The 27,862-nt window shown below is 39.6% G+C and overlaps 3 protein-coding genes across 19 annotated transcripts in view; 1 reads left to right on the top strand and 2 right to left on the bottom strand.

Moving 5' to 3' along the window:
- Positions 1–1,135, bottom strand: part of KIAA0586 (KIAA0586 ortholog) — a 108,915-nt gene extending 107,780 nt beyond the window's left edge. For 2 of the 6 annotated variants that reach the window (XR_012036682.1, XM_072838740.1), the window contains exon 1: positions 271–1,133. Coding sequence is in view for 3 of the 6 variants with exons in the window: in XM_072838740.1 (XP_072694841.1) it covers positions 271–469 (199 nt within the window). In the remaining 3 variants the exon portion in view is untranslated. Of the gene's footprint in view, positions 1–270 lie in introns of all 6 variants that reach the window. The other 4 variants (XR_012036683.1, XM_072838741.1, XM_072838742.1 and 1 more) reach the window with 4 other exon arrangements.
- TIMM9 (translocase of inner mitochondrial membrane 9) lies at positions 278–16,953 on the top strand. 11 transcript variants are annotated; one of them, XM_072838755.1, is made up of 6 exons: positions 1,194–1,402; positions 4,117–4,204; positions 8,564–8,608; positions 14,495–14,559; positions 14,920–15,015; positions 16,007–16,953. In XM_072838755.1, exons 4-6 carry the CDS (start codon positions 14,521–14,523, stop codon positions 16,139–16,141), a joined length of 270 nt encoding a protein of 89 aa, XP_072694856.1. In that variant the 5' UTR covers positions 1,194–1,402; positions 4,117–4,204; positions 8,564–8,608; positions 14,495–14,520; the 3' UTR covers positions 16,142–16,953. The 11 variants fall into 11 exon arrangements, with proteins under 11 accessions (XP_072694852.1, XP_072694856.1, XP_072694851.1 ...); XM_072838753.1 differs by lacking the exon at positions 1,194–1,402 and adding an exon at positions 1,530–1,810; XM_072838754.1 differs by lacking the exon at positions 1,194–1,402 and adding an exon at positions 1,530–1,882.
- On the bottom strand, positions 10,821–24,857 carry TOMM20L (translocase of outer mitochondrial membrane 20 like). Of its 2 annotated transcripts, none has more exons than XM_072838747.1 (5): positions 24,689–24,857; positions 24,557–24,600; positions 23,018–23,099; positions 17,837–17,979; positions 10,821–11,542 (listed from the first exon to the last, which is right to left on the bottom strand). In XM_072838747.1, the coding sequence occupies exons 1-5, from the start codon at positions 24,822–24,824 to the stop codon at positions 11,528–11,530; spliced, it is 420 nt and encodes a 139-aa protein (XP_072694848.1). In that variant the 5' UTR covers positions 24,825–24,857; the 3' UTR covers positions 10,821–11,527. The 2 variants fall into 2 exon arrangements, with proteins under 2 accessions (XP_072694848.1, XP_072694847.1); XM_072838746.1 differs by lacking the exon at positions 10,821–11,542 and adding an exon at positions 16,175–16,646 and having other exon boundaries at positions 24,689–24,844.
- Positions 24,858–27,862: the final 3,005 nt, after the last annotated feature.

Genomic DNA, 27,862 nt, shown 5'->3' with positions numbered 1-27,862 from the left:
GGAAAAAACACAGTAGGAAGTGTTTCATTCATTCCGCCTGTTGGATAGGATTCCATTAGACTGACTCTGCTAGCCATGTTCCCAGGGAAAGGGGTTAGCTTTCAAACACCTATACAATCTAGACGGATCATATGTTTGAGAATTTAAACGTTAAAAATCCTCTATAAATTTCGAAACTCACACACACACACACACACACACACACACACACACACAAAATGAAATGAAAATAAAGATCTACAAAAGCGAAAGCTATTCGGAGTCACATACCACGTAACGTTCCAGTCAAGCTAGCCTCGGTTCTAAGAGGAAGACGTTTATTTGCAGACAACGCTGGAGGAACACAGGGCAACTCCTCTTTCGGCAAAGCCAAATTCTCTCCCTGATTTGGAGAAACTACCTCACGAAGTCTCCTCGCTGGTATTTTAACCCTTCTTTTCTTTTCCGGGCTAAACTCAGCGCCTTTCATATTACGTGTAACAAAACTAGTCCCACAATTATGAATAGGAGAAGTTCTTCTGGGTCCATAAAACTTCGGAACAAAATTTTCACCACTTTGAGGACTTGGGCGGGGGGAGGGGAGGTAAGGAACGAGGGAGGAGTATGATAAAGGGGAATTTTAGGTGATTTCAAAACATGCAGTCATCAACCTTTAAATAAAACAATGCCTAAGATTATCCGCAGAGCTAGAAATTCCCATTTGGTATTTAATCCAGAATTAGAGACCACTGGAACATTATATTTACCCATTAATCCTACTCAGTCCATGAATGCACACGCCAATGAGTCGGAGAGTGAGGATGACAAGAGAATGGCCGCATGAGCAATAATAACCCTAACAATGCAGAGCACTTTCCAAGCAAAGAGCTGGCAGTGCAAGACCAAACAGATGCGGAGGCGGAGTTACGATCTATTGAGAAGCAGGAATCAAGCAAGTAAAACTGACAATGCTTTTTTTTTTTTTTAATCACCCATATATGAAGCTTAATAGCTTTCTTCGGCCGCAGAGTCTTACACACGCCTCCAGGTGCAACCTCGGACACCTAAATCCACCCCTCTTCGTCTCCCGGACGCTCGGCAACCCCGCAGCCGCACCTAAACCCTGACAACAGCTTCAGTTGCCCACGAGGCAACACCCACTTCCCTTTAAGCCGGCCCTTGAGACACAATACGCATGCGCGCCAAGAAAACTCTCATCCAAAACATCCAACCAAAAAGCTGAACGCCCTCCGGTGCACCTGCATCCCTCTCCGGGTGGAAACAAACTCCCAACGTAGAAGGTTTAAAACGTGCGAATTTGGTTTTATTTTTTTTTTAAGCAGTACATTGCCACCACAAGACTTAAACATTGAATAAAACCAGAGATTCTCATCGAAGGTTCGCACAGGTCCCGACCTAACCGGTAATACTATTTCTGTTGATTAGGGACTGTTTACAGAGTAGCTCCTGAAGACCGTTAGGGACAGGAAATTAAGTAAATTAGTTTGGCAGAACATCTCGACAGATTCGGGTGGTTGTTGGCGTGGAAGTCAGGAATAAAGAGCACTGACTGAGCATATAACTATAAAATTTAATCCATAGAGAATTTTAGAATCCATTGGAGATAGCGGCTATTCCTGCGGAGTGCCGAGCATTGTAACGAATGCGCGTCTCCCAGTCTAAGGGCTATTTGACATCGCCTCTCCCACGTGCTCTCTTCCATCCAGCGGCTGCGGCGCCCGCCCTGACCCAGACCTTCCGCCCCTAGGCTCGACTGGCAGCGCAGCCCCCCAGCCCCGCACTGGTGTCCGATGCGAGAGCCTGTGCTTAAGTATGGTCTCTTTTCTCTGCCTTTAGAGTCCCGGGTTCCCAGGCGGGGGGCAACAGGCTTCGCTCCGGAAAGGTGGGATCTTCGGAGGAGGCCGCCGCGTGTACGTGGCGCGGTGGGGGCTGGGGGGTCGCGGAGACCCGCAGCGCGTCCCCAGAGCCGGTGTGGGAGCTGCCCGGGGCCCGGCACACTAGGACGAGGGTCCGAATTGGAAGCTCTGAGCCACTCCCAAACCGGGTTTGGGGAGTCGGGGGCTTGTTTTGGAATAATGAGTTAGATTGAAAAGCATCCACGCGGTGACCTTGAGCTGACAAGCGGGAGACCCTCTAACAAAAAAATCTCGGATGGAATACCGTGGCCCAGGCCCCCTTCTCTGGGTGGCTAATTTAGGAGGACGTACTATTTAGACGTTTCCCTTTACGCATTACTAAATATTTTTTAAAAGATGAAAGCAAAAATTATAATCTGCTGTAAAAGTTAAATAAGAGTGTCTTTATTTTTACATCTCATCTATCTCCTTTCATATAAAAAAAATCATAGAATAAAAGGGACTTTAAGGGCTCAGCTTTGGAGAACCTTTTAATTATTCTTGATATATTTCCATAATTAATCATTATTTTTTATATCAGTTAAATTTCTCTCTTCATTATTGGGCTCTTAGGTACCTGTTCACAATTTGTTTTATAATGTGGCAAATTAAAAGATATGACAATGTCAGAGACTTTGAAGATGACTTAACCCCCTTATATTCTAGGTGGAACTTAAATATGAAAGAAAAAGTGACCTTTCCTCTGTAGTCTCTAAGGTGTGAGCATAGGCATAGAAACTAATTTAAATGGTTTGAATAAATGATTTGATTTGGATCTTGGAAACCCCCTTCATATCAGACCTGGGGGTAAAACCCAAGTAGTCTTGCCCCCATCTAGTCCAATGTTCATAGGCTCATCCTTCAGGCCTGGAAGCCATGACCAGAAAGCAGTAATCTTTCAAAAGTATTTTTTGCTCTGATTAGTAGTAAGTTGAGTTGGGGTTGCCAGTTAATCAGTCATAACTCCTAAACCTTCCACAAATAATCTGAAGTAAAGGGACATGTAGCAGAGTCCTATTTTATATCGATCAGACAAGTTCAGATCAATTTGGACATCTGACCTATCAAAGACACTGATAGCCCTGAAACAAAAACATGGCTCACAAGATTTTCTCTCATTTCTTTTGCACTATTGTTAACATGTTTACTTATTTGCTTCCTCTTTCCCACTGTCATATATCCATACATACATACATAAATAGATACACTTTTTTTGCTGACTGGTTTGCAAGTAAGTTTCAAACATGACCTTTAACCCTAATTTCTTCAGCTTGTATAGCCTTAAGAACAATCTATTACATAGGCACAGTAAGATTATCACACTTAATAAGGTAACATACTCAGATTTCTCCAATTATCCCAAAAATCTCTTTATTTTTAACTCAGAAAAAAAAAATTTTTTAGTTCAAGGTCCAAAGTTCACACATTATTTAGTTGTCATGACTCTTTAGTCACTTAATCTAGAACAGCTTTCTACCTCTTTTCTTTATGACCAGCTTTTTAAAGAGACGTGTAGCTGTGTTACAGATTGTCCCACATTGTGGATTTTCCTAATTATTCCCTCATGATCAGACCTGGATCAAATATTTTTGGCAAGAATACTACATAGTTGATATTTTATCTTTATTGGCTATGATGGTGACTGCCAGATCTTTCCAATATAAAGGGACTGTTTTCCTTCAGTGATAAGTAACCTATGGATATACTTTGAGACCCTGGATATATCCTATTTCCCAATTACCTGTACACAGTAGTTTTATCATCCATTCTTGCCTGAATCACAAGATTACCAATTACCAGTACCAGTCATGCAGAGACTAGGGTCAGTTATGATCATGGGCAAGGACATTAGAAGAATCATTTATTGTAAACTAAGTTTGAACCAAATTAGAAATTTGCTTCCAGACCTGGTACAAATCTGCATAGGATTCCAAAAAAGAAATGGAGGGCATCCCCCCTATCACATCCTGGTTAGTTTGGTTGTTTTCAGAAATTTCTGGGAATTACTGTCCTTTTATGTTCACCTAAGCATACTACCTGGAAAGATTAGGAGGTTAAGTACTTGATACATGTAACACATATGCTAAGGAATTGTAACCTCAGAATAGATTGAGGAAACTCACTTATGGAAAACAGTTTAGCCAACAGAAGTTTAGATTTCATCAAACAGACTTAGAGCTTGAAGAGGCCTCAGCCATATTGTAATCCCCTCATTTTTCAGGTAAGACATCAAGCCTCATTGGAGATATTCAAGCAAAGATTGGACAACTAATTTTCCGGAACAAAAGGAAACTCATGCATCAGAAAAGGTTTGAATTAATGGCTGATAAGAACTCTCTTAAGTTCCCTGGTTTTATTATATATTTTGTCTGACACAAAAATAACTTAGCATTGTAATCATTCCCAAGACCTAAGCCAGAGATTCTAGAACTCTCTTATCCCTTTCTTCCCTCTCTAGGTTTCAGGGATCTAACCATAAGGTAACCTCTAATTGGATATTTGCTTCTGTAATAACAGTTGCTGTAATAGCTGAAAACTAGGACTAAATCACAGGGTAGCCACAATGCTTCTACCTGTTTTCAACATCAGGTGGTCTATGTGGCTGTTGGACTTTGTCGGTCAGCCTAATATAGTATTAAATAACTGCAAAATAGAATATCTTAAAACTTAGAAGACCCCAAACTAGCAAGTAAATATGAAAATCATTCACTCCTTTATCTCCAATATTTTTTAGGAACAAGTGCCTATAATTAAGTGCCTGTAATTACCATAAGCCTGATACTGGTGACTACAGAGAATATGGAGACTTAGCCAGGCTTGAGAAAACTGATTGTTAGCTCCTTGTTCAGTTTGTAGGTCTGGGAAGATAGTTGAGAAAATAAAATATATAATTGAAACTCTAGAAAAAAAGGAAACCATAATGTTAACATAGGAGTATTGGGTAGTAGAACTATTTCTCTTTTTTATTTTCCAAATTCTCAAGAAATAGTTTACTCATAATATGATAAACTCTATTTAAAGGAGGAGATACTGTATATTAAAAACTATACCAAGAAAATAATTTTTTTAGAGATTTTATTCATTTATTTGAGAGAGTGAGCGAGAAAGAGACCATGTGTGCGAGTGTAGGGGCAGAGGAAAAGGGTAAGAGAGAGAAGCTGAAGCAGACTCTGCTATCAGCACGGAGCCAGACACGGGGCTCAATACCATGACCCTAAGATCACAACCTGAACCAAAATCAAGAATCTGACACTCAAACTGACTGAGATACCCAGGTGCCCCCCAAAATAGTAATTTTGAAATAAAATTCATACCAAGAGCATTTGGGGCACTCCTCATCTATGTGTTGTCAAAGACTTCCAAATAACAACCATCATTTGTCACCGTGAGTTATATACTAAGGGGTAGGTGGGATAGAGTCAGCATAGTATTACCAGTCTCTGAAAGTTTTTTGTTTTGTTTTGTTTTTTTTAAAGGAATGAAGTAATTTTTTAAAAAATTTTATTTATTTATTCATGAGAGACACGGAGAGAGGCAGAGGCAGAGACATAGGCAGAGGGAGAAGCAGGCTCCATGCAGGGAGCCCGATGTGGGACTTGTTCCCGGGACTCCAGGATCACACCCTGAGCTGAATGAAGGCAGATGCTCAACCACTGAACTACTCAGGCATCCCACCAGTCTCTGAAACTTAACACAAAGATTTCATACCTTCTGCCCCTCTGGACTCCAGCTAAAAAGTGATTATATACAAATTTTAACCTGAAGAAATAAAAGGATAGGAATAGGAAAAAGAATGGGATTTTGACCTCACAATCTGTGAATGTGCAGATTTCTGTGGTTTTTATAAGTAAGAAAATCAGATTTGTTTTATTTTTGGTGTGAGGTATAGAAACACCAATGTCCTGAAGACAGTGAATGTACTATACAATTCAACAATTCAAAAGGCTAAAGAAGTTTTATAGATGAACTTCTGTCATTTGAGCTAGAGGCCTATTGTTTTGTAATGCATATTGTATTGTCTTTATATTTTTTTAAGTTCCCACAAAACAAGGGTTTCATGTAACACTTATTTTCACAAAAGTTATCTTACCAGTTCTTGGATCTTTTCAGGCTGTTGAGGGAAAAGCCAAAAGAACTCTAGTTCTGAGCATTTGCTAACCCTACACTGCACACTGAATCTTGTTCTTTGGCAGGGATTAGACAACCTTTTTTTATATTAATCTTATTATTTTGAGATTGTTATAGATTCACATGCAGTTGTAGGAAAAATGCAGATATCCCTTGTGCCCTGTACCCAGTTTTCCACGACAATAAGGTTACAAAACATCACACAGAATATCACAACATGGATACAGAACATTTCCATTACAGAACTCTCATTTCGCCTTTTTATAGTAATAATCACGCTTCCTACCTATATCCCCTCCTTAACTCGTGGCAATCACTAACACATTCTCTATTTCTTTAATTTTGTCATTTCATGAATGTTATATAAATCATATAGTATAGAACCTTTTGGAATTGGCTTTTCTCACTCAGCATAATTCTCTAGAGATTCATCCAGTTTTTATGGAACAGTAGCTCATTCCTTTATTCCTGAGTAGTATTCCATAGTACTGGTATACCAGTTTAACCATTCACCTACTAAAGAATATATGGGTTGTTTCCAGGTTTGACTGTTAAAAAATAAAGTTTCTGTATACATTCACATACAGGTTTTTGTGTGACCGTCAGTTTTCATTTCTCTGAGATAAATGACAAGGAATACAATTGCTGGGACATATGGTAGTTGCATGTTTAATTTTCTAAAATACTGCCAAACTATTTGTTGGAGTAGATAAACAATTTTACATTACCACTAGGAATATCTGAGTGATCCAGTTTTCCCACATACTCACCAGCATTTGGTGTTATTGCTATAAATTGGAAGAATTTTTATGTTTTACATTTAAATTCCTGATCCATTTTGAGATAATTTTTATGTAAGTCATATATAAATGAGAAATTTAGTTTGAGGTTAAACTTTTTCCTGTGGATGTACAATTAATTGTTCTAGTACCATTTGTTGAAAAGGCCATCCTTCATTTCATTGCTTTTGCCCTTTGACTAAAAATCAGTTGGACATATTTGTGTGACTCTAATTCTGGTTCTCTTGCCTGTTCCACTGATCTATGTGTCTGCTCCTCCACCCATAGCATACAATACTGATTACTGTAACTTTGTAAGAAGTCTTAAAATTAGGTAGACTGATTTCCCCATTTTATTATTCTTTTCTTGAATTTCTTTAGCTATTTTGCTTTCTAATAAAAATTTTAAAATAATCTTCTCTATATTTACAAAAAATCTTCCTGGGATTTTGATAGGAATTGCATTAAGCCTATATATGTTAATTTTGGGAAAATGGGTATCCTTTCTATGTTGAATTTCCCAATCCATGAACATAATGTATCTCCATTTATTTAGGTCTTTGATTTTTTTCATCAGCATTTCGTAGTTTTCAGCATACAAGTCCTGAACATGCTTTGTTAGATTTACCCCTCAGGTTTTTTTGAATGACCATTAATGGTATTGTACTTTTCATTGCGTGTTATCGTACTTTTCATTGCGTGCTCACTGTAAGTATCTAGAGACAGAATTGATTTTTTGCGTGCTTATCTTATATCCTATGACTGCTGAACTTACTAGTTCTAAGAGTTTCTTTTTAGATCCCTTGGGATTTTCGATGTTCACAATTACGTTACCTGCGAAGACAATTTTACTTTCTTCCTTTATACTCTGTAGGTCTTATTTTGTTTTCTTGCTTTGCTCTTCTGGGTAGAACTTCCAGCGGAATATTAAGACTGGTAAGAGGGATGCCTTGGTGCCTGAGTGGTTGAACATCTGCCTTCCACTCAGGGTGTGATCCCAGGGTCCTGGGATTGATTCCAGCATTGTGTTCTCTGCAGGGAGCCTGCTTATCCTTCTGCCTATGTCTCTGCCTCTCTCTGTGTGTCTCTCATGAATAAATAAATTAAAAATCTTTAAAAAAAAAAAAAAAAAACGGTGGGACACCTGGGTGGCTCAGCAGTTAAGCGTCTGCCTTCGGCTTGGGGCATGATCCCAAGGTACCAGGATTGAGTCCCACATTGGGCTCCCTGCATGGAGCCTGCTTCTTCCTTTGCCTGCCTCTCTCTCTCTCTCTCTCTCTCTCTCTCTCTCTGTTTCTCATGAATAAATAAAATCTTAAAAAAAAAAAAAAAAAAAAAAAGACTAGGCAGCCCAGGTGGCTCAGCAGTTGGTGCCTGCCTTCAGCCCAGGGCATGATCCTGGGGACCCTGGATCGACTCCCACGTCGTGCTCCCTGCATGGAGCCTGCTTCTCCCTCTGCCTGTGTCTCTGCCTCTCTCTCTCTCTCTCTCTGTGTGTGTCTCATGAATAAATAAATAAAAATCTTAAAAATAAATAAATTTAAAAAAAACACTGGTAAGAGCAGATATCTTGCCTTGCCCACAACCTTAGAGGCAAATATTTAGTCTTTCATCATTAACTATGGTTTTTTATAGATGCTCATTATCAAGTTGAAGAAGTTCTCTTTTCCTTTTCAGTTTTTTTTAATAATGAATGAGTGTTGAATTTGTCAGATGCTGTTTCTACATCAATTGATATGATCTTATGATCTTTCTCCAAAGACTGAACGAGCCTTGCATCTCTGGAGAAAACTCCACTTATTCAAGGTGTATATAATTATTTTTATATATTGATTATATTTGCTACTGTCAAGGATTTTTAAGGCTATTTTATGAGGATATTTTTCTGTAATTTTCTTTTGTGTACTGTGGTTTTGATATCTAGATAATGCTAGATTCATGAATAAGTTGTTAGATTTCTATATACGGTATTTGTAGCGCAGGGTTAGTATTTGATGTCTGCAGGGTTTACAGTGATATATCCTATTTCATTACTTATACTGATAATGTGAGTTTTTCTTATTAGTCTTGGTAGAGGTTTGTCTGTTATAATCTTCTCAAAGAACCAGCTCCTTGTTTTATTGATTGTTGTACTTGTTTTCATTTTCATTAACTTCTGCTCTTTATTATTTCCTTCCTTCTAAATGCTTTGGGTTTATTGTGTTCTTTTTCTAGGTGCGTGAAGTGAAAGTTTAGTTTGTGGATTTGAGACCTTTACTTTCTTTGGTCTCTTGTATGAATTTAGTTGTCAATTTTCCTCTTGGCTCTGATTTAGCTGTGTCCCACAAATTTTGATGTGTTGTATTTTCAGTTTATTTAGTTCAGTGATTTTGTTTTTTTGAGACTTCTTCTTTGCCCCATGGATTATTTAGAAGTAGTTTATTTTCCAAATGTTTGGAGATTTTCCTGTTATCTTTCCATTGCTGATTTCCAGTCGGATTCTGCATGATTTCAATTATTTTAGATTTGCTGAGGCTAGTTTTGTAGCCTAGGATATAAATGGGCATTTAATAAAAATGTGTATTCTGTAGTGGGGAAAAACGTTGTGTAAATGTGGATTGTGTGTTGATGGTGGTGTTTTTCTACATCTTTGCAAATCTTCTGTCTAGCTCTGTTGGTTGTTAAGAGAGGAATATTTAGTACCCAACCGTATGTCTCTTTCTCCTTTCAGTTCTACTCTTGTGTATTTTGCAACTGTCTTGTTTGGTGCACACACATTTAGGATTGTTGTGTTTTCTTTTCTTGGTAGATTAATCCTTAATGTTCCTTTCTGTCTTGTAATTTCCTTTGGTCTGACATCTACTTTGATATTAATATATCCACTATTTTCTTTTGATTGATCTTTTTCTATCCTTTTATTTACAACCTGCCTGTATCATTATATTTGAAGTAAATTTCTTAGAGACAGGGCAGCCCCGGTGGCACAGCGGTTTAGTGCCGCCTGCAGCCCAGGGCATGATCCTGGAGACCCTGGATCGAGTCCCGCGTCAGGCTCTCTGCATGGAGCCTGCTTCTCTCTCTGCCTGTGTCTCTGCCTCTCTCTCTGCATCTCTATGAATAAATAAATAAAATCTTAAAAAAAAAATTTCTTAGAGACAGCATATAGTTGGTAATGTTTTTTAATCCATTCTACCAGTCCCTTTTATTTTATTTTTTTTTAATTTTTATTTATTTATGATAGTCACACAGAGAGAGAGAGAGAGGCAGAGACACAGGCAGAGGGAGAAGCAGGCTCCATGCACCGGGAGCCCGACGTGGGATTCGATCCCGGGCCAAAGGCAGGCGCTAAACCACTGTGCCACCCAGGGATCCCCTACCAGGGGGGATTATTGATTATTGAGACCATTTATATTGATTATTGAGACCATTTATATTTAATGTAATTGTTTATATTAGGGCCTAAATTTGTTCCTTTTTAATTTTCAGAATAGAAAAACAGAATAGTTTTTCTCTTTCTTGCCCTACTATGGATTACATGAATACATTTTAGAATTTCATTTTGATTTATATATAGCATTTTTTTTAAAGATTTTATTTATTTATTCATGAGAGACAGACATGCAGAGGGAAAAGCAGGCTTCATGCAAGGAACACAATGTGGGACTCGATCCTGGGACTTAGAGATCCTTATATATCCTTTATAGTGATTGCTCTGGGTACTACATGATATTTACATAGCTTATCACAGTCTAATGGTGTTGACACCAGCTTCACTGAAGTATAGAAACTTTACCTCCCTTTATCTTCATCATATTTATTAATATACACTTAAAACCACATTAGAGGGATCCCTGGGTGGCGCAGCGGTTTGGCGCCTGCCTTTGGCCCAGGGCGTGATCCTGGAGACCCGGGATCGAATCCCACATCGGGCTCCCGGTGCATGAAGCCTGCTTCTCCCTCTGCCTGTGTCTCTGCCTCTCTCTCTCTCTCCTCTCTATGTATTCTTATGAATAAATAAATAAAATCTTTTAAAAAAAGATAAAACCACATTTGACAGTTTATTTTTTAAGATTTTGAGAGTGTACTCACGAAAGAGAGCACAAGCAGTGAGGCGAGGGAGAGGGAGCAACAGACTCCTTGCTTTTAGGAGGGATGCATGGCTGGGTCCCAGGACCCCAGGATCATGACTGGGCTGAGGGTAGACGCTTAACTGACTTGAGTCACCCAGGTGCCCCTAATTAGCTTTATATTATAATTTTCATTTCAACTGTCAAACAGTTTAGGACACTCAAGAAGAGAAGGAAAGTGTTATACTTAGTCATATTTGTTATTACTGTATTTTTCCTCCTTCTTGATATTCCAGGTCTCCTATTATCATTTCCTTTCTGTTTAGAACTTTAATTCTTCTCTTAGTGTAGATTAGCTGGCAACAAATTCTGGTTTCTTTCATTTGAGAAAGTCTTGATTTTCCCTTCATTCCTGAAGCATATTTTTGCTAGATTCAGGTTCTGGGTTGACTAATTGTTTTCCCCTAGGTAAGATGTCACTTTTTCACTTGCTACTTTCAAAAAGTTTTGTCTTTAGTTTTAGATGTTTGGCTGTGCTTGATGTAGATTCCTTTGTGTTTATATGCCTTTGGCATTCACTCAGCTTCTCTTGGATCTATAAATTTATCTCTTTTGCCAAATTTGGGAAGTTTTCGGCCATGATTTCTTCTAGAACTTGTACAGCTCTGCTCTTTTCTCCTCATCTTCCAGGACTCTGTTGAAACAAATATTAGATCTTTTATTACCTTCATATGGGTTTCTGGCACTCTGTTCATTTTTTCCATTATATTTTTCTGTTAGATTAGTTAAGTCTATTTTCCATCTTCTAATTTGCTGATTTCGTGCTTGCTTCGACAGCACATATACTAATTAGCTGATTTCTTCCTCTGTCCCTCATTCTGCTGTTGATTGTTCTATCGGTTTATTTTGGTTATTTTATTTTTGACTTCTTAAAATTTCCATTTGGTTCTTCTAACATTTTGTTTATTTCAAGCATATTCATAATTGCTTATTGATGTATTTTTTGTAATAACCATTTTTAAATCTTTGATATTTCTGTCTTCTCAATGTCAGATATATATTGCCTTTTTTCATTCAGTTTGAGACTTTCTCAGTTCTTGGTATGATGATTTTTTTTAATGATTATTTACTTTTTATTGTAACCTGGACATTTTGCGTATTGTGTTGTGAGGCTCTAGATCTGTTTAAGAAGATCCCTTCTTTTCTAGGGATGCCTGGGTGACTCAGCGGTTGAGCATCTGTCTTCAGTTCAGGGCCTGATCTGAGGGTCTGGGGATCGAGTTCTACATCAGGCTTCCCACAAGGAGCCTGCTACTCCCTCTGCCTATGTCTCTTCCTCTCTCTCTGGGTCTCTCATGAATAAATAAAATCTTAAAAACAAAAACAAAAACCTTCTTTTCTAGTTGGCTCCTTTTGCCATTGCTCCATTAGCAAAAAGTAGGGGAGGGGGCCTGCTGCCTCATGACTACTAGATGTAGGCTAGAAGTCCAGGTAACTCACTCTGTCACTTAGGTATGTGGGGGGTCATGTGCTCCTCATTACTGCTGGGAAAGAGTAGGAGTTACAGCTCTCCAGTAGGTCTCCACTAGTATCACTCTGGCTGAGACAGACTGGAGTGCCTTATTACTACTCCCCACATGGTCTCCACTGACACACTGAGTATGTGAATTTACCATGGGACTATAATGTAGATCTTGAATCTCAAAGAGGCCACCTTTGATACCACCTAGACGGGAGGAAAAAGGGTACCTCCTTATTGCCAATTGAAGTAGAAGTCCAGGCTCCTCATGTTGTTTCCACTGACACTTGTTGAGGGTGCAGGAAGCCCTCATTAATGCTCAGTAAGGATTTAAAGTCCCTGCTTCCTAATCTTCCTTCTCTAAAGTGTGAGGATGAGAGTGCCTCATTACAGCTTAGTGAGGGTAGAAGTCTAGGCTCCTAACTTGGCTTATGTTGATGTGGCTGGATGGGGAATACAGGCCACAATGTTTTGTTTGCCTGGAGTACAATAGTTATTGTTTAAAAGTTTTCTATTTTATAGGCTTCCCCTTTCCTGGCCCTTTAGCTAGAGAGGGCCAGCTTTGGGGAGATGGGGAGTTTTGACTGTGCCCATTGGCATTTGCAGATTGCTGGCTTCTTCAGCTCCAACTCTGTGATATAGGAGACAAAAAAGAGGGAGAAAGAACTCCCCACTGTTTTGTTTCTTACGTCTCAAGGGCCCTGGCCAGTATATTTTCTTCTCTCCATCTTTAAGAGTCTTATGTTGGTTTTATATGTCAGATCCAGGGTTTTTAGTTGTACTTAGTTTGAGGAACAAGGAAAAACACATCTCTTGCACCATCTTTCCAGAAGCACAAGTCCTAAACTACATTGTATGATATAGAATATTCTGTCTCTGGTGCCTGAGTGGCTCAGTGGTTGAGCATCTGCCTTTGGCTCAGATAATAATCCCAGGGTCCTGGGCTTGATCCCACATCGGGCTCACCACAGAGAGCCTGCTTCTCCCTCTGCCTATGTCTCTGACTGGTTAGTGGTGTTTTAGAACAGCACAGCAATACCTGAAAAATTGTGACTTTCAGTTAACTGTTGGTATTTTTCAGGTAGTTTATGTGGTAAAAACCTCTGCAGTTGACCCTTGAACAACAACAGGTTTGAACTACACAGGTCGACTTAAATGCAGATTTATTTTAGTACTATTCTATTAATGTCTTTTCCTTATAATCTTTCTTTTTCTTTTTTTTTTTTTTTTTATTTATGATAGGCACACAGAGAGAGAGAGAGAGAGAGAGAGAGGCAGAGACACAGGCAGAGGGAGAAGCAGGCTCCACGCACCAGGAGCCCGACGTGGGATTCGATCCCGGGTCTCCAGGATCGCGCCCTGGGCCAAAGGCAGGCGCCAAACCGCTGCGCCACCCAGGGATCCCTTTCTTTTTTTTTTTTAAGAGAGAGAAAGCAGGCATGAGTTGGAGGCAGGGAGGTGCAGAGAGAAAGAGAATTTTTTTTTTTTTTTTTTTTTTTTTTTTTAAGAGGGAGAGAGACTCTTAAGCACTCCCTACTGAGCATAGAGCTTAACGGGCTTGATCCCATAGTCCATGAGATCATGACCTGAGCTGAAATTACAAGTCTGACACTTAACTGACTGAACCACCCAGGTGCCCCAAGTGGATGGTGTTTATTAATAATTAATAGAAATTTTGTATTTATATAGAGATAATAAAGGGATCATTATTACTACAAGTCAAAGTTACATTAGCAACCAGCGGTACTTGCAGGAAGACACCAGAGATCTCTTCGTTTTCCCTTAAAACTCTATTAGGAATGAGGCTTTAACAAGTAAACCTTGCAACATAATAGAGCAAGCTGTCTTAAAACTAGAGATTTAGATAGAGAGGGCCTTTGGGGGGCCCATAACCAGCAGTAAAAAAATCTAATTCTGTAAATTGTAGGTTTTTCATTAGAAGATTGTTGGGGGAGGGGGATATAATTAAAGACTCCATTAGAAATTTATAAAATAAGAGTAACAATTTCAAGTAAACTTTGTTCAGTTCTGTTCATAAACTGTTCTTGTTTTAATTATCTAACTCTTCAGCTAGCCTAAAAATATGTGTTCACAGACTGACAAACTTTTTCTTAATTTTTAAATCAGGTGACTAATAAACATACCAAAAGAATATGGCTGCACAAATGCCAGAATCTGATCAGATAAAACAGGTAAGGTAATACAATTAACAAAAAAGAATTTTACAAAAAATTTAAGGCACAACTTGGTGCAACCATGTCAGTCAGTGATCTCACAAAATAACTTCATATTTCATTTCCAAAAATGGATTCTAAATGATGTGAAACATACTTATTTTCCAGATAATTTGACAGATATCCAGGAATGAATAAATATTCAACTAGAAAACTGGACTGTATTTTGTAGATCATACCATATGGGTCATATTATGCCCATTTAAGTTTTGACTTCAAGTATTACAGGGTATTTTCCCCAAATACAGATCATCAGTAATTAAGTTTCAAAACTTTTTTTTTTAACCAAACATTAAAGAATGTTCTGATTTTTCATAGTTCAAGGAATTTCTTGGAACCTACAATAAACTTACCGAAACGTGCTTTTTGGATTGCGTTAAAGACTTCACAACAAGAGAAGTCAAACCTGAAGAGGTACGAAAAGTGCTGCCCACTAAAAATTCTCTAAGCTTGTCACAAACAATAGAAGTAGGATGCCTCTAACCATTTTGCTTGTTCCTAGTTATTTCAGAAATTTGGGCTACCTAATATATAACATTGCTCAGAGGAACTAAAGCATGGGTCCTGACCCATGGGCATTGAATTTAATGATCCCAAATATAATGTGACACTCATACTGTAACATGGCAGTTTTCTTTCTTTCTTACTCTCTCTTTCTTTCTTTTAGTTAAGATACCTAAGGATTGCTGAATTATTGTTCCATAGCAAAACTTCTTACTAATTAGCTTTCAGTCAAGATAGCCTGGCTTGAGAAACTTGATAATGGCTTTTCTATCTGACCCTGAGAACTCAGGTTAATTCTGGAAAAAGCAGAGCTTGAATATGGTGGCTGATCTTGCATAGGTGGACTCTGAAAACTCAATCCTATGCAAAATTTTAACTTTTAATATCCTCATCAAAACATTTATATGTTGGCCAAAACTTTGGCCAAGTTTGTTGACACAAACTTCCTCCAGTGTAAGATGTTGACCAATATCCATGCCAAGAACATATAATCAGTAATCAGCAAGTCCTTGTTAAATAATGACAAAGCTTGAAAAATGCCAAGCATAACATTCTTTTTGTTAAAAAGAGATGTTGAAATTTAATAATGTTAGGAATGGAGTTTCTAAAAAGGAACAAACTTACTACTGGGCCTACGTTTTAACAGTCAGAATGAGAAATGAAAAAGGCAGGGACATATCATTGTTTTTGTTTTAGTGCTACAAACTGGTAGGCATTCAGTATATGTTAATTTTTGTAACTGGATAAAACTATTAGCAATTGAAAGCTGTGGTCACTCACTAGTCGTTTTAGTTCTCATATATTCAAAGAAAAAAGCACCCATGGCTGTTCATTTAGAATATGTGTACTTTTTAAAAACTAATAATTCTATCTTTCCTATTGGATCTTTTCTTATTTCTAGACCACCTGTTCAGAACATTGCTTACAGAAATATTTAAAAATGACACAAAGAATATCCATGAGATTTCAGGAATATCATATTCAGCAGAATGAAGCCCTGGCAGCCAAAGCAGGACTTCTTGGCCAGCCACGATAGAGAAGTCCTGATGGATGGACTTTTGATGAAAGATTGCCAGCAGCTGTTGTGATAGAAATGATTCATCTGCTAGAATCCCCGGAAAGCAGTAGCCACCATGTTAAACTGTCTGTCATGACTGTGGCAAATGGAAACAACTGGAGAAACAAAATTGCTATTTATGGAGAATAATCAAAATAGAAGGTCTTATTGTTCAATGAAAATAATAAGATGCAACATTTGTTGAGGCCTTAAGATTCAGCAGCTTGGTAACTTCATTAGAAAAATAAACCATTGTTTCTTCAATTGTGACTGTTAATTTTAAAGCAAAATATGTGTTCAATCATGTATGAGATCAAAAAAAATTTTTATTACTAAAAGTAAAATAAATGGAAATATCACTGAGCAGTTGTTTATACTATATATAGTACCATAGTATTCTGACTGGACTGTGGATACGTTGAAATGTTTTTCAATCACGATCATCCTCCAAGTATTCCTGTTCATTCATGTCTGCCTCAAATTGCTGGTAAATACATAAAATAGTTACTTGCTAATCATTTCAACCCACTATCCTTTCTTGCCTCCCTTCTTGTGTTAGGGTGGATATTATACATTCATATTCTAGCCATATTTTGATATGTCTATAGTAAACATCCCACCTGAGACTACCTTGGGAATGTGTAAGAATTGACTGTTACGCTCTAGTAGAGACTGTGTTTTGTGTTTTGTTCAAAAGCTGAGTCCAACATGAATGATTCTGAATCATTCCAACATTATACAGTGTATTCTCAGCCATGACATGTGATCAGTGCAATAAAAAGTGAACCGAAGTTAAAGGAGTGTTTTATGGCTAAATGAATCCTAAAACAAATACAAGCATCTGCAGGAAATTCTAGTTGATGCATAAATATACCAAGCAATTTGGCTGTTAAATGACTAATACCTACTAGTAAATTGGCTTATGAGTGGATTTCATTTGGTACCAATCTAAACTTGCACTTAAGAGAACACTAATTACAATTCTTCTATACATTTCTTTATATATATATATATATATATATATATATATATATATTTTTAAAGATTTTATTTATTTATTCATGAGAGACACACAGAGAGGGAGGCAGAGACACAGGCAAAGGGAGCAGCAGGCTCCATGCAGGGAGCCTGACGTGGGACTCGATGCTGGGTCCCCAGGATCACGCCCTGGGCTGAAGGTGGCACTACACCTCTGAGCCACCCGGGCTGCCCATCTCCTATACATTTCTAATACCAAAGTGATTTCTATGTATTGTCACATTTGAAGCCAAAAGTATTATTCTACTTTGATAATTTATGGCTTTCTGTATTCTAATTTTTTAAGCTATTGCATCATTTAACTAACAATACCATTTAACATACAGGCCTTTGTTGACATTGCAGTCAGTAATGGTTAGGTCTTTGAAAGTACAAAGACAAAATATTAACAGTGCTACTTTTAAAGTTGAAATGTTGGAACATCTATAAGATTCAACAAAATATACAATTCACTGTAGTTAAAGGAACATGAAAAAATAGGCTTGTTTCATCATAAGGCAAGAAAAGCAACCAAAAATTCAGAAATTGTACTCATTTAAAGTTCCCATCCACACAGACTTTCCTTTTTTTATGTAATCAGGCCTAACATGTTATTTACTGTGTTCATATAGCAAAGATAATTAAGTATGTGCTCACCTGGCAAATAAGGGGAATTTTGCGCAACAGCATCTCAAATACCTGAGGAGGGAGTGTGTGTTTGAAAACCTTCAGAAGTTCCTGTGGTTGTCGACACACTAAAAGGGCATTGCTGAGATGTTCAACTCCCAATCGATGTTCTCCTGAAACAGATTGATAAGGTTTAAAGCAAAATTTTAACGTTCTTCAAAATAGTCTACAAACTACCAAGAAAGCAACAACTATTAAAATGAAAAAAGGGATGCCTGGGTGGCTCAGTGGTTGAGTGTCTGCTTTTCGCTCAGGGGTGATCTGGGAGTCCCGGGATTGAATCCCACATGGGGCTCCCTGCAAGGAGCCTGCTTTTCCCTCTGCCTGTGTCTCTGCCTCTCTGTGTCTCTCATGAATAAATAATCAAAAAAATGAAAAAAAGAAAGCATATCAAACTATGGACTACTTAAACAAGTCTTAAAAACAGTAAAGACAAAATTAGGAAAATGTTGAGCTGCCCATTAGACTCACTGTGATCAAAAATACACTCTTGCTTTAGAAATGCTCACATTCCGCAACGTGGGTTTGCAACAGGGGGATACTGAGTATTTTTTAAAGATTGTCTTCTGCTGTTACTGAAAAGGGATAGGTTATCCTTAACTCTACATGTGTGATTGATGAAATATAAAGGAAACACCTAATGTTCTGGCTAAATGAGACTTTTAGGGTTTTGTTTTTATTTTATTTTTTTTTAAGATTTTATTAAATCTTAATAAATCATTCCAGAAAACTAAGGCAAAGATCAGTAAAATGACTTAAAGTTTCAAAATTAGTGCCAAATTAGTAACTGCATCTAATTTTCTGAACCTTGAGACCACAATATGCTGTCTCTCTTAAGGAGTTACATAATTTCCCACATATATAGAAAAGTGCATGACGGACAAAATAATGCTTCCCGGATTCGTATTATATTTAAACTGAAAAGCCATCAGAAGGACATGACCTAACTTAAGACACACAAAGCAAACCTTGCCTATATTAATAAGTTTTAAGAGTTAAGGTCTTGTGTCTAGCCATCTAATTTTACATTTTCAACTTAAATTATCTTTTTTTTTTTAAGATTTTATTTATTTATTCATGAGAGACACAGAGAGAGAGAGGCAGAGACACAGGCAGAGAGAAAAGCAGGCTCTATGCAGGGAGTCTGACATGGGACTCGATCCCAGGTCTCCAGGATCAGGCCCTGAGCAGAAGGCGGCGCTAAACCGCTGAGCCACCCGGGCTGCCCCTCAACTTAAATTATCATTGCCAGGTATCTAGTAAATTTTCATAGACATATAAAGAAGGTATTTCTTAGATGAAATACTGTACTAGTATTTCACTAAAAGGTCTAGTTTATTAAAGACTCATTTGTTTTAGAGAGAGGGAGCAAAGGTTGGGGAGTAGGGGCAGAGGGAGAGAATCAAGCAGACTCTGAGTGAGGAGCCCAATATGGAGCTTCTCCCCACCCTGAGACCATGACCCGAGCTGAAACTAAGATTCAGATACTCAAACAACTGAGCCACCCAGGTACCCTTAAAGGTTTATTTTAAATTAATAAAAGTATAGCTTTATGGAGATGACACATTAGGTCAAAATACTTTGATCATATTAAGCCTTTTAAAGAAAAAAAAAAAGGTAAAATAGTGCCTCCTCTCAAGTTGACACAGCTGATGTGACAAAAACAATTACCAGTTTGATCAAGTAAGCCAACCAACCAAAAGACTGAATCAATTCAGCTAATCAGAAATTTCAATCAAAATTATTGGCTTTATCGTCTTATATAGACATAACCACAATTGAGATGGCTCTAGGAATATCCTCCTTGACAGCAAGGTAATGAAAATGGGGGATAGTGACAGGGGGTGGAGAAAACTGAAAGGATTACAGAAAACTCGGTGAGAAATTATTGCATTAGAACTTTGGTTCTCAGTGTATTGTAATAACCTAGAGAGTTTGAAAAAAAATACTGACACCTGGGTCCCACCCCAGAGATTCTGATTTCATTGGTCTGGAGTTTGGTGTGGATTTCAATAAGCAAGCAAGATGAGAACTCCATTAGAAGTAAAATATGGACATAAAACCCTTAGAGAGGGATCCCTGGGTGGCGCAACAGTTTGGTGCCTGCCTTTGGCCCAGGGCTCGATCCTGGAGACCCGGGATCGAATCCCATGTCGGGTTCCCGGAGCCTGCTTCTCCCTCTGCCTGTGTCTCTGCCTCTCTCTCTCTCTCTCTCTCTCTCTCTCTCTCTGACTATCATAAATAAATAAAAATAAAAAAAAAAACCCTTAGAGAACTAACTAATCAATTTAAGGTTTCACAGAAATAATGTTATCACCCTTAAGAGGGAAAATTTTAAAACCATATTTCCAATTTTTAATCATCTCAGTATTTGTAACATCTTCACCTCTGTTAAACTGAACTATTACAAGAAAGCTTTTAAACATTAAGAATATGTCATAATTTTTTTATTTATAATTCCCACCTTTCTCTCCATATTTATATCATCCCAATTCAAAAAATGTTAAAGCAGAAAGGGTTTATCTATTTTACTTGCCCCTGTGTCCCAGCAGTATCCACATTTAGGAATTAATCTAGATTCTGTGAGGACCCTAGTTGTTGTTGTTTTTAATTTTATTTAGAGAGAGTGTGCATGCAAACACAAGCAGGGGGTGGGGCAGAGGGAGGAGGAGGTAAGAAGAAGGAGGAGAGAGAGAATCTGAAGCAGACTCCATACTGAGCGCAGAGCCCTATTGTGGGTAGAGCTCTAGATGCTGAGATCATGACCTGAGTAGAAACCAAGAGTCAAATGCTCAACTGACTGAAGCTACCCAGGCGCCCTGTGAGTCCCCTAGTTTCTATAATTTGAGGGAGGGGACCCTTTTGTTTTTAAGATTTTATTTTTTTTAAGTAACCTCTACCCCCAACATGGGCTCAAACTTACAACCCAGAAATAGGGAGTCACATGCTCTACTGACCAAGCCAGCCAGGCACCTGGAGAGCCCTTTTAAGAAAGACAATATAAAATTATGAATAAAAAATTAGGACTCTTCCCAGAACCCATTCTGCTCAGTGGTTAAGCATCTGCCTTCAGCTCAGGATGTGATTCTGGAGTGTGGGGACTGAGTCCTGCATCAGGCTCCCTAAAGGGCGCCTGCTTCTCCCTCTGCCTATGTCTTTGCCTCTCTCTGGGTCTCTCATAAATAAATAAAATCTTAAAAAAAAAAAAAAGTGGGGGGCGGGTAATCCCTGGGTGGCTCAGAGGTTTGGCGCCTGCCTTTGGCCCAGGGCGCGATCCTGGAGTCCCAGGATCAAGTCCCACGTCGGGCTCCCTGCATGGAGCCTGCTTCTCCCTCTGCCTGTGTCTCTGCCTCTCTCTCTCTATGTCTATCATGAATGAATGAATGAATGAATGAATGAATGAATGAATGAATGAATAAATAAATAAATCTTTAAAAAAAAAAAAAAGCCTGTGTAAATGAAGGTCCTTAAAGCTTATGCTTTACTACCTTGGTTAAAGTCACTTCTGTTTATATCATTTAAGTCAGTTCTACCATTTATTTTACCATTAATATTTAAGATATTTTGTCCATTTAAAAACTTTCTAAAAGATTAGTATTGAATAAAATACTAAAACTCCAAATTACAATGATTAATGTGCTATGACTGAATATCTTTTTCATTTCTCAAAACCTTTATCATATGTTTTAAGCCACTGAATTAACATAAAAATCTTGGGTATTGAGTCATCCAGGATCCTGACTTTGTTTTCATAAATTCTGGAGCATGCTACCTCTTAATACAGGGTGAAAAAACAAAATCTTTTCAAAAAAGACAAAAGAGCAGCTACAGGCACTGTGAAGAGAGGAAATTTACAACACTTGGAAAAAAAAAAAAAGGATACATAAAGGGGTATAAGCAACATCATTCATCTCTTACATAAGATTATAGACTGAAAAAAAAAAAAAAGAAAAAGATTATATAGCCTGAAAACAATTCTTTTCCTTTCCAGGGCTTAACACCAGAACAAAGACACAATTACTACATACAGCATTTACAAATACTTAAATTACCTACCATCATTTTATGTAATGATGTTGTGATGCATTGTGGATAAAGGGGTGGGGATAAATTATAATTCAATATATAGTTCATGGTGAGTCCAAGGTAGCCCCTACATACATCACTACATTAGACACAATACAAGAATGGGCATTTATAATTTCACCATCAAAAATAAGTAATTGTTGTGTTAAGAATACTTATAAGAATGCAGGAAAAGGGGATCCCTGGGTGGCGCAGCGGTTTGGCGCCTGCCTTTGGCCCAGGGCGCGATCCTGGAGACCCGGGATCGAATCCCACGTCGGGCTCCCGGTGCATGGAGCCTGCTTCTCCCTCTGCCTGTGTCTCTGCCTCTCTCTCTCTCTCTCTCTCTCTATGTGACTATCATAAATAAATAAAATTTAAAAAAAAAAAGAATGCAGGAAAAGCTTTATGAAACAGTTCAAATTTTTTAGGTTTTAATTCATAAAACATTTAGTCATTTGGAGCATTCATTTACTTAGAATTTTACCTGACAATAAACGAAGAGTGACTATATTTGGTTTTGCTTCTCCATCTGCCCATTTCCAATGTATAATAAGCCCGAATGCTATGTATAATATGATGGAAATAGGGGTGCCTGGGTGGCTCAGTTGGTTAAGTGTCTGCCTTCAGCTCAGGTCATGATCCCAGATTTCTGGGATCAAGCTGCATATTGGACTGTTCCCCTGCTTATTCTCTCTCAAATAAGATCTTTAAAATAAAATAAAATAATATACATGGTGGAGATGAACAGTGTGATCAAGTGAAAATCACTTTAAAGCTAGTTGGTTAACACATCTAGCTAGTTTTTCTTTTCCTTTGAGAGAAAAAGATAGTGGAGGTCAGTAGGGGGAGAGGGAGAGAGAATTAAGCAGGCTCCACACTCAGCTCAGAGGCCTGACAGGGAGCTTGATCTCAGAACCCTGAAATCATGACCTGAGTTGAAATCAAGAGTCAGGAGGCTTAACTGACTGGGCCACCCACGTGCCCACCCACGTGCCCCAAGTTTTTTGACATATAACTACCAAATATATTTTGAACATATATTATCATAAGTAACTGCTTACAAAAAAATGTTTACATTTTTACCTCTGGATAACCAAAGTTCTCCCATTTGTACCTCTTGCAGAAAAAGTTCTTGCAATTTTTCATTCTTTGCTGGATCCCACAACTAAAAGATTCATAAAATATTAACAATGAGTAATGAATGTAAGGTATAGGCTTAGTGATCAAAATTATCTAATTTTTATTTAAAAGGCATGTCTTGAACGTCATCTAAATCCAAAGTCTGATAAACACAGTTCTTTATAATATTTAAAATAACTTAAGATGGAATTACATTTTCAAAAAAAAAAAAAAAAAGATGGAATTACATTTTCAGGTAATTAAAAATCCATGGCAGGGATCCCTGGGTGGCTCAGCGGTTTGGTGCCTGCCTTTGGCTCAGGGAGTGATCCTGGAGACCCGGGATCGAGTCCCACGTCCCGCTCCTTGCATGTAGCCTGCTTCTCCCTCTGCCTGTGTCTCTGCCCCCCCCCCTCTCTCTGTGTCTCTCATGAATTAATAAAGTCTTTAAAAAAATCCATGGCATATTGAAATTAGGTTGAGATGCTTGTAGTAACTCTCATTTACATTTTAACCAGCTTCTTAAATACACATAGCAGAAATCCTACTGTAATTAACTGCAACAAACGTGACTTTGTAGGTTGCAAAATCGTTTTTCTTGCCTAAGGGTATTAAGGCTGTTTGTTGATTTGGCAAAGGGCATGCACGGCCAGGAGTTGGCAGGACAGTTGGTGGTGTTCTGAAGTACCCTACAGCTTGCTTCAGCCTGGTTCGGGAAGGTGACCAGAGTCACAGGATAGCATCATTATTGGTACCATGACCAGGCTGGTCTTGAAAGGTACGTAGAGTGGACAGTCCTTGACCCAAAATGTCAACTCCCCTGTCAGTCACTTCAGCTCAGTCTGTTATAGCTGGAGCATTTTTGTGTTTTCAGTTTGCTGTCCACAAGAATTCTCTTTTTAAAATGGGATGAGTTGGGAAGCCTGGGTGGCTCAGTGGTTGAGCCGCTGCCTTCGGCCCAGGTCGTGATCCCGGGGGTCCCGGGAGCCCTGCAGGGAGCCTGCTTCTCCCCCTGCCGAGGTCTCTGCCTCTCTCCGTGTGTCTTTCATAAATAAATATTATTATTATTATTATTATCATTATTATTATTATTATTACTATTATCTATGAAAGACACAGAGACCTCGGCAGAGGGAGAAGCAGGCTCCCTGCGGGGACCTCGATGCCAGACTCCAACCCATGACCCTAGGATCATGACCTGAGCCAAAGGCAGACGCTCAACCACTGAGCCACCCGGGCGTCCCAATAAATAAATACCTCTTAAAAATACAAATAGTAAAACGGAATATGTCTTTTTATAAGCCCCAAGCGGTGGTTCCTTCCTTCCCTCCTTCCTTCCTCTCCCGCCGTAAGCTAAGCGCGCAGTGAAGGCCGCCGCTCGGCGCGGTGGGAGATGCCTGCGGCCCAGCCCGGAGCCCCGACGCCCGCAGGCCCCGCGCCGCCCGGGCCGCCGTTCCCCGGTTACTCACGATCCCGCCGCCTCGGCGCCCCCAAGCACCGCACCTGGGCGCCCCGTGCCTCCGCCGGCCGCCGCTGGGCTGCTCTCTCTGCAAACACAAGGCGGCACGTGCTGCCCGGAGCCTCCCGACGCCCGCGGGCCGCCCGCCGCCCTCCCGGCCGCGCAGCCGCACTCACTGGCCCGCAGGCGGCGCCTGAGCGCGGGGTCGCCGCGCCGCTTCCGGTCCGAGTGAACGCAGTAGGCGAGGAAAGCGACGGCGCCGCAGGCCGCCAGGGCCGCCAGGAGGCCGAGGACGGCGCGGACGCGGGGCATCCGGCCGCGGGCGTCCGACGGCCGAGCGTTGGGCGCGGGCGGGCGGGCGAGCGCGGGGAGCCGGGCGGCCGGCAGGGGGCGCCGGGTCCCGCGGCGGGCGGCGGGCGGCGGGCGGCGCGAGGAGGAGGCCGAGGGTCGGAGACGGCGTGCGAGGTCCCGGCCAGGTCTGCCGCACGCCAGATCCCGAGCCCCCGACCCAGACGCGCTCTTGTCCCTGTGCCCACGACACGCCCCGAGGCGCATCACGGCGCGGCAGGAATGCGGTGAAGCGGCAGCTGGATCCTCCCTAAGCCCCTGTTCCCTCTCCTGCAAACGAAGCGGACTCCTCACTTCATCTTCTCCTAGCTCGCAGCCCCGCGCCCTGAGCATCGCTAGCCCGCGCTCCCCCACCCGGTCAGCCTGGTCCCCTGAAAAGAACACAGGCACCCAAAGTCCCCAACCACCTTAGCTCAATAGCGGGAGGAAAGAGGAGTTTGAAAGCAATCGTATTAGCCCGGGACGGGGTGGGGGTCGGGGTGACAGTGGATCTGCAGGCCTGAGCCTCGCAGCCAAAAGTCCCAAAGCAAAATCAACTGAGACGCACGATGCTTAACTAGTCTAGGTGCGTTTCTTTCTAATATTTGCTTTATTCAGACAGCAGGAACAACGGAAGTAAGACTGACCCCAAATACAGAGTTTGGGTTTTTCTACTAAGTCACAGAGAAGGCCTAACTAAGCTAGGTAAGGACCTAAAGGAACTACATATTTTTGTTGTTGTTGTTGTTGTTGTTAGGCTATTCAACTGGTCTTTATGATGTACGGATATTACCGGTGTGTGCTAGCCAGGTGCTCATTACTGCTTGTTGCTGTCAGGGCCCAGAAGCAGCCCAGGGCCTTACAATTTGAGAGTTAACAGGTGTTAAGTTACATATAATGGTTTTCTTGAGTACTCTTGTGTTCCTTCCACAGTCTTCTGTTTGGGAGCTTGGTCTAGTGTCAAAACCCACTTGTAATCATGAACACAAGAGAGGAGGGCATCAGCCTCCAGGGTTACTGGTGATCTGGGAGTGGTTTTTGATTTGGATCTTCGTAAGGGGTTTAGCCCAGTTCCAAATGATCTTTTTCTAGGCTGGCTGCTCTTACCTTCTGATAAAACCACTCTGCCACTCCCCCGTCCCTTCCTATCCTTCACTTCCACTGAGCTCATAATTAATCCCTGAGGTACATGGAAAAGATTGGGGCCAGGATAACTGTGGAAATTGCCGGGTGTTTAAGGACACAGTAAACAGCGACATACAAAGGTAAGAGAATCATTATAGCAATTAGAAAATAAACAGATGATTGTAGTTGAAATTATCACAGAGACCATGCGGGGAAAATAATTGAAACATTCTCAAGCAAATTTCTATGGTAAAGGTAGGTTTTTCTTCTCAAATGTATAGACATCATTCTTGCTAATTGGAGGATCCGAATTTCTACAATGCTATGGTCATTTTCCAAATTGAGACAGTATTAATAATTGTCCAATGTCCATGGTTCTATGCTGGATGATAGCTCCTTCTTCCAGTTTTATTGAGGTATAATTGGCATATAATAAGCTGCATAAATTTAAAGTATACCATTTGATACACTTTGACATACGTATACATCCATAAAACCATCACCAAAAATCAAGATAGTAATGATATCCATCATCCCAAAAGTTTCCTTCAGTCATATGGTAGGAGTATGTTTAATTTTTTAAAAAACTCCCCATTTTTCCAAAATGGTTATATCATTTTGCATTCCCACCAACAGTATATGAGACTTCCAATTACTTCATATAGTCACCACCCACATTTGGTTGGTCAGCCTTGTTAATTTTAGCATTCTAATAACCATGCTAGTAGATTCTCACTGTAGTTTTATCTTGCCTTTCCCTAATGCCTAATGATATCCAACACATTTTTTATAAATAGACTTTATTTTTTTAGAGAAGTTTTAGATTTACAGCAAAATTGAGTGTAAAATACAGAAACCTCCCATATAATCCCTGATTCAACACAAGCACAACCTCCCCAAGTATCAACTTCCCACACCAGAGTGCCACGTTTGTTATAATTGACGAACCTACATTCACACATCATTATCACCCAAGGTTTGTAGTTTATACTATAGTATGGCTTGATACACAAATGCGTATTTTGACAAATGTATGATAACATGTATCCATCATCATAGTAACACCCAGAATACTTTCACTGCCTTAAAAACCCATCCATCCTTCCCTTCTCCTCCCCAACCACAGCAACCACTGATCTTTTCTCTGTCTCTATAGTTTCACCTTTTCCAGAATGTCATATACATGGAATTATACAATCTGCAGCCTATGAGAGATTGACTTCTGTCACTTAGCAATATGCATTTAAAATCCCTTCATGTCTTTTAATGGCTTGATAGCCAATTTCTGTTAGTGCTAAACAATTTCCCAAGTCTGGATATACCAAGTTTATCCATTCACCTGCTGAAGGGCATCTTGGTTGCTTATAAGTTTGGACAATTATGAATAAAGCTGTTATCAACACCTGTGTGCAGATTTTTGTGAGGACGTAAGTTTTCAACTCATTTCAATATATACACTAAGGAATGTGATTGCCAGATTATACGGTAAGAGCATGAGTTATTTTGTAGGAAACTAAAGGCAGCCAAACTGTCTTCTAAAGTGGCTGTACCATTTTTGCATTCCCACCAGCAACAAATGGGAGTTCCTGTTGTTTCACATTCTTGCCAACATTTGATGTCAGTGTTTTGAATTTTTGTATTCTAATAATGCAGAGATATCTAATTGTTGTTTTAATTTGCATTTCCCTGATGATACATGATGTGGAGCATGTTTTCACGTGCTTATCAGCCATTTGTACGTCTTTTGGTGTTAAGTGTTAAGGTCTTTGGCCCATTTTTAAATGTTTTTTTATTGTTGAATTTTTAAGTTTTTTGTGTATCTTTAGATAACGGTCTGCTTTGATATGAATGTTTGTGTAGTCCCCAAATTCATATTGTGGAATCCTAATCTCTAATGA

This window comes from Canis lupus, chromosome 9 (genome assembly GCF_048164855.1).
Source record: "Canis lupus baileyi chromosome 9, mCanLup2.hap1, whole genome shotgun sequence".
In the NCBI taxonomy this organism is placed as follows: Eukaryota; Metazoa; Chordata; class Mammalia; order Carnivora; family Canidae; genus Canis; species Canis lupus.
This window is presented reverse-complemented; position numbering and strand designations above follow the sequence as displayed.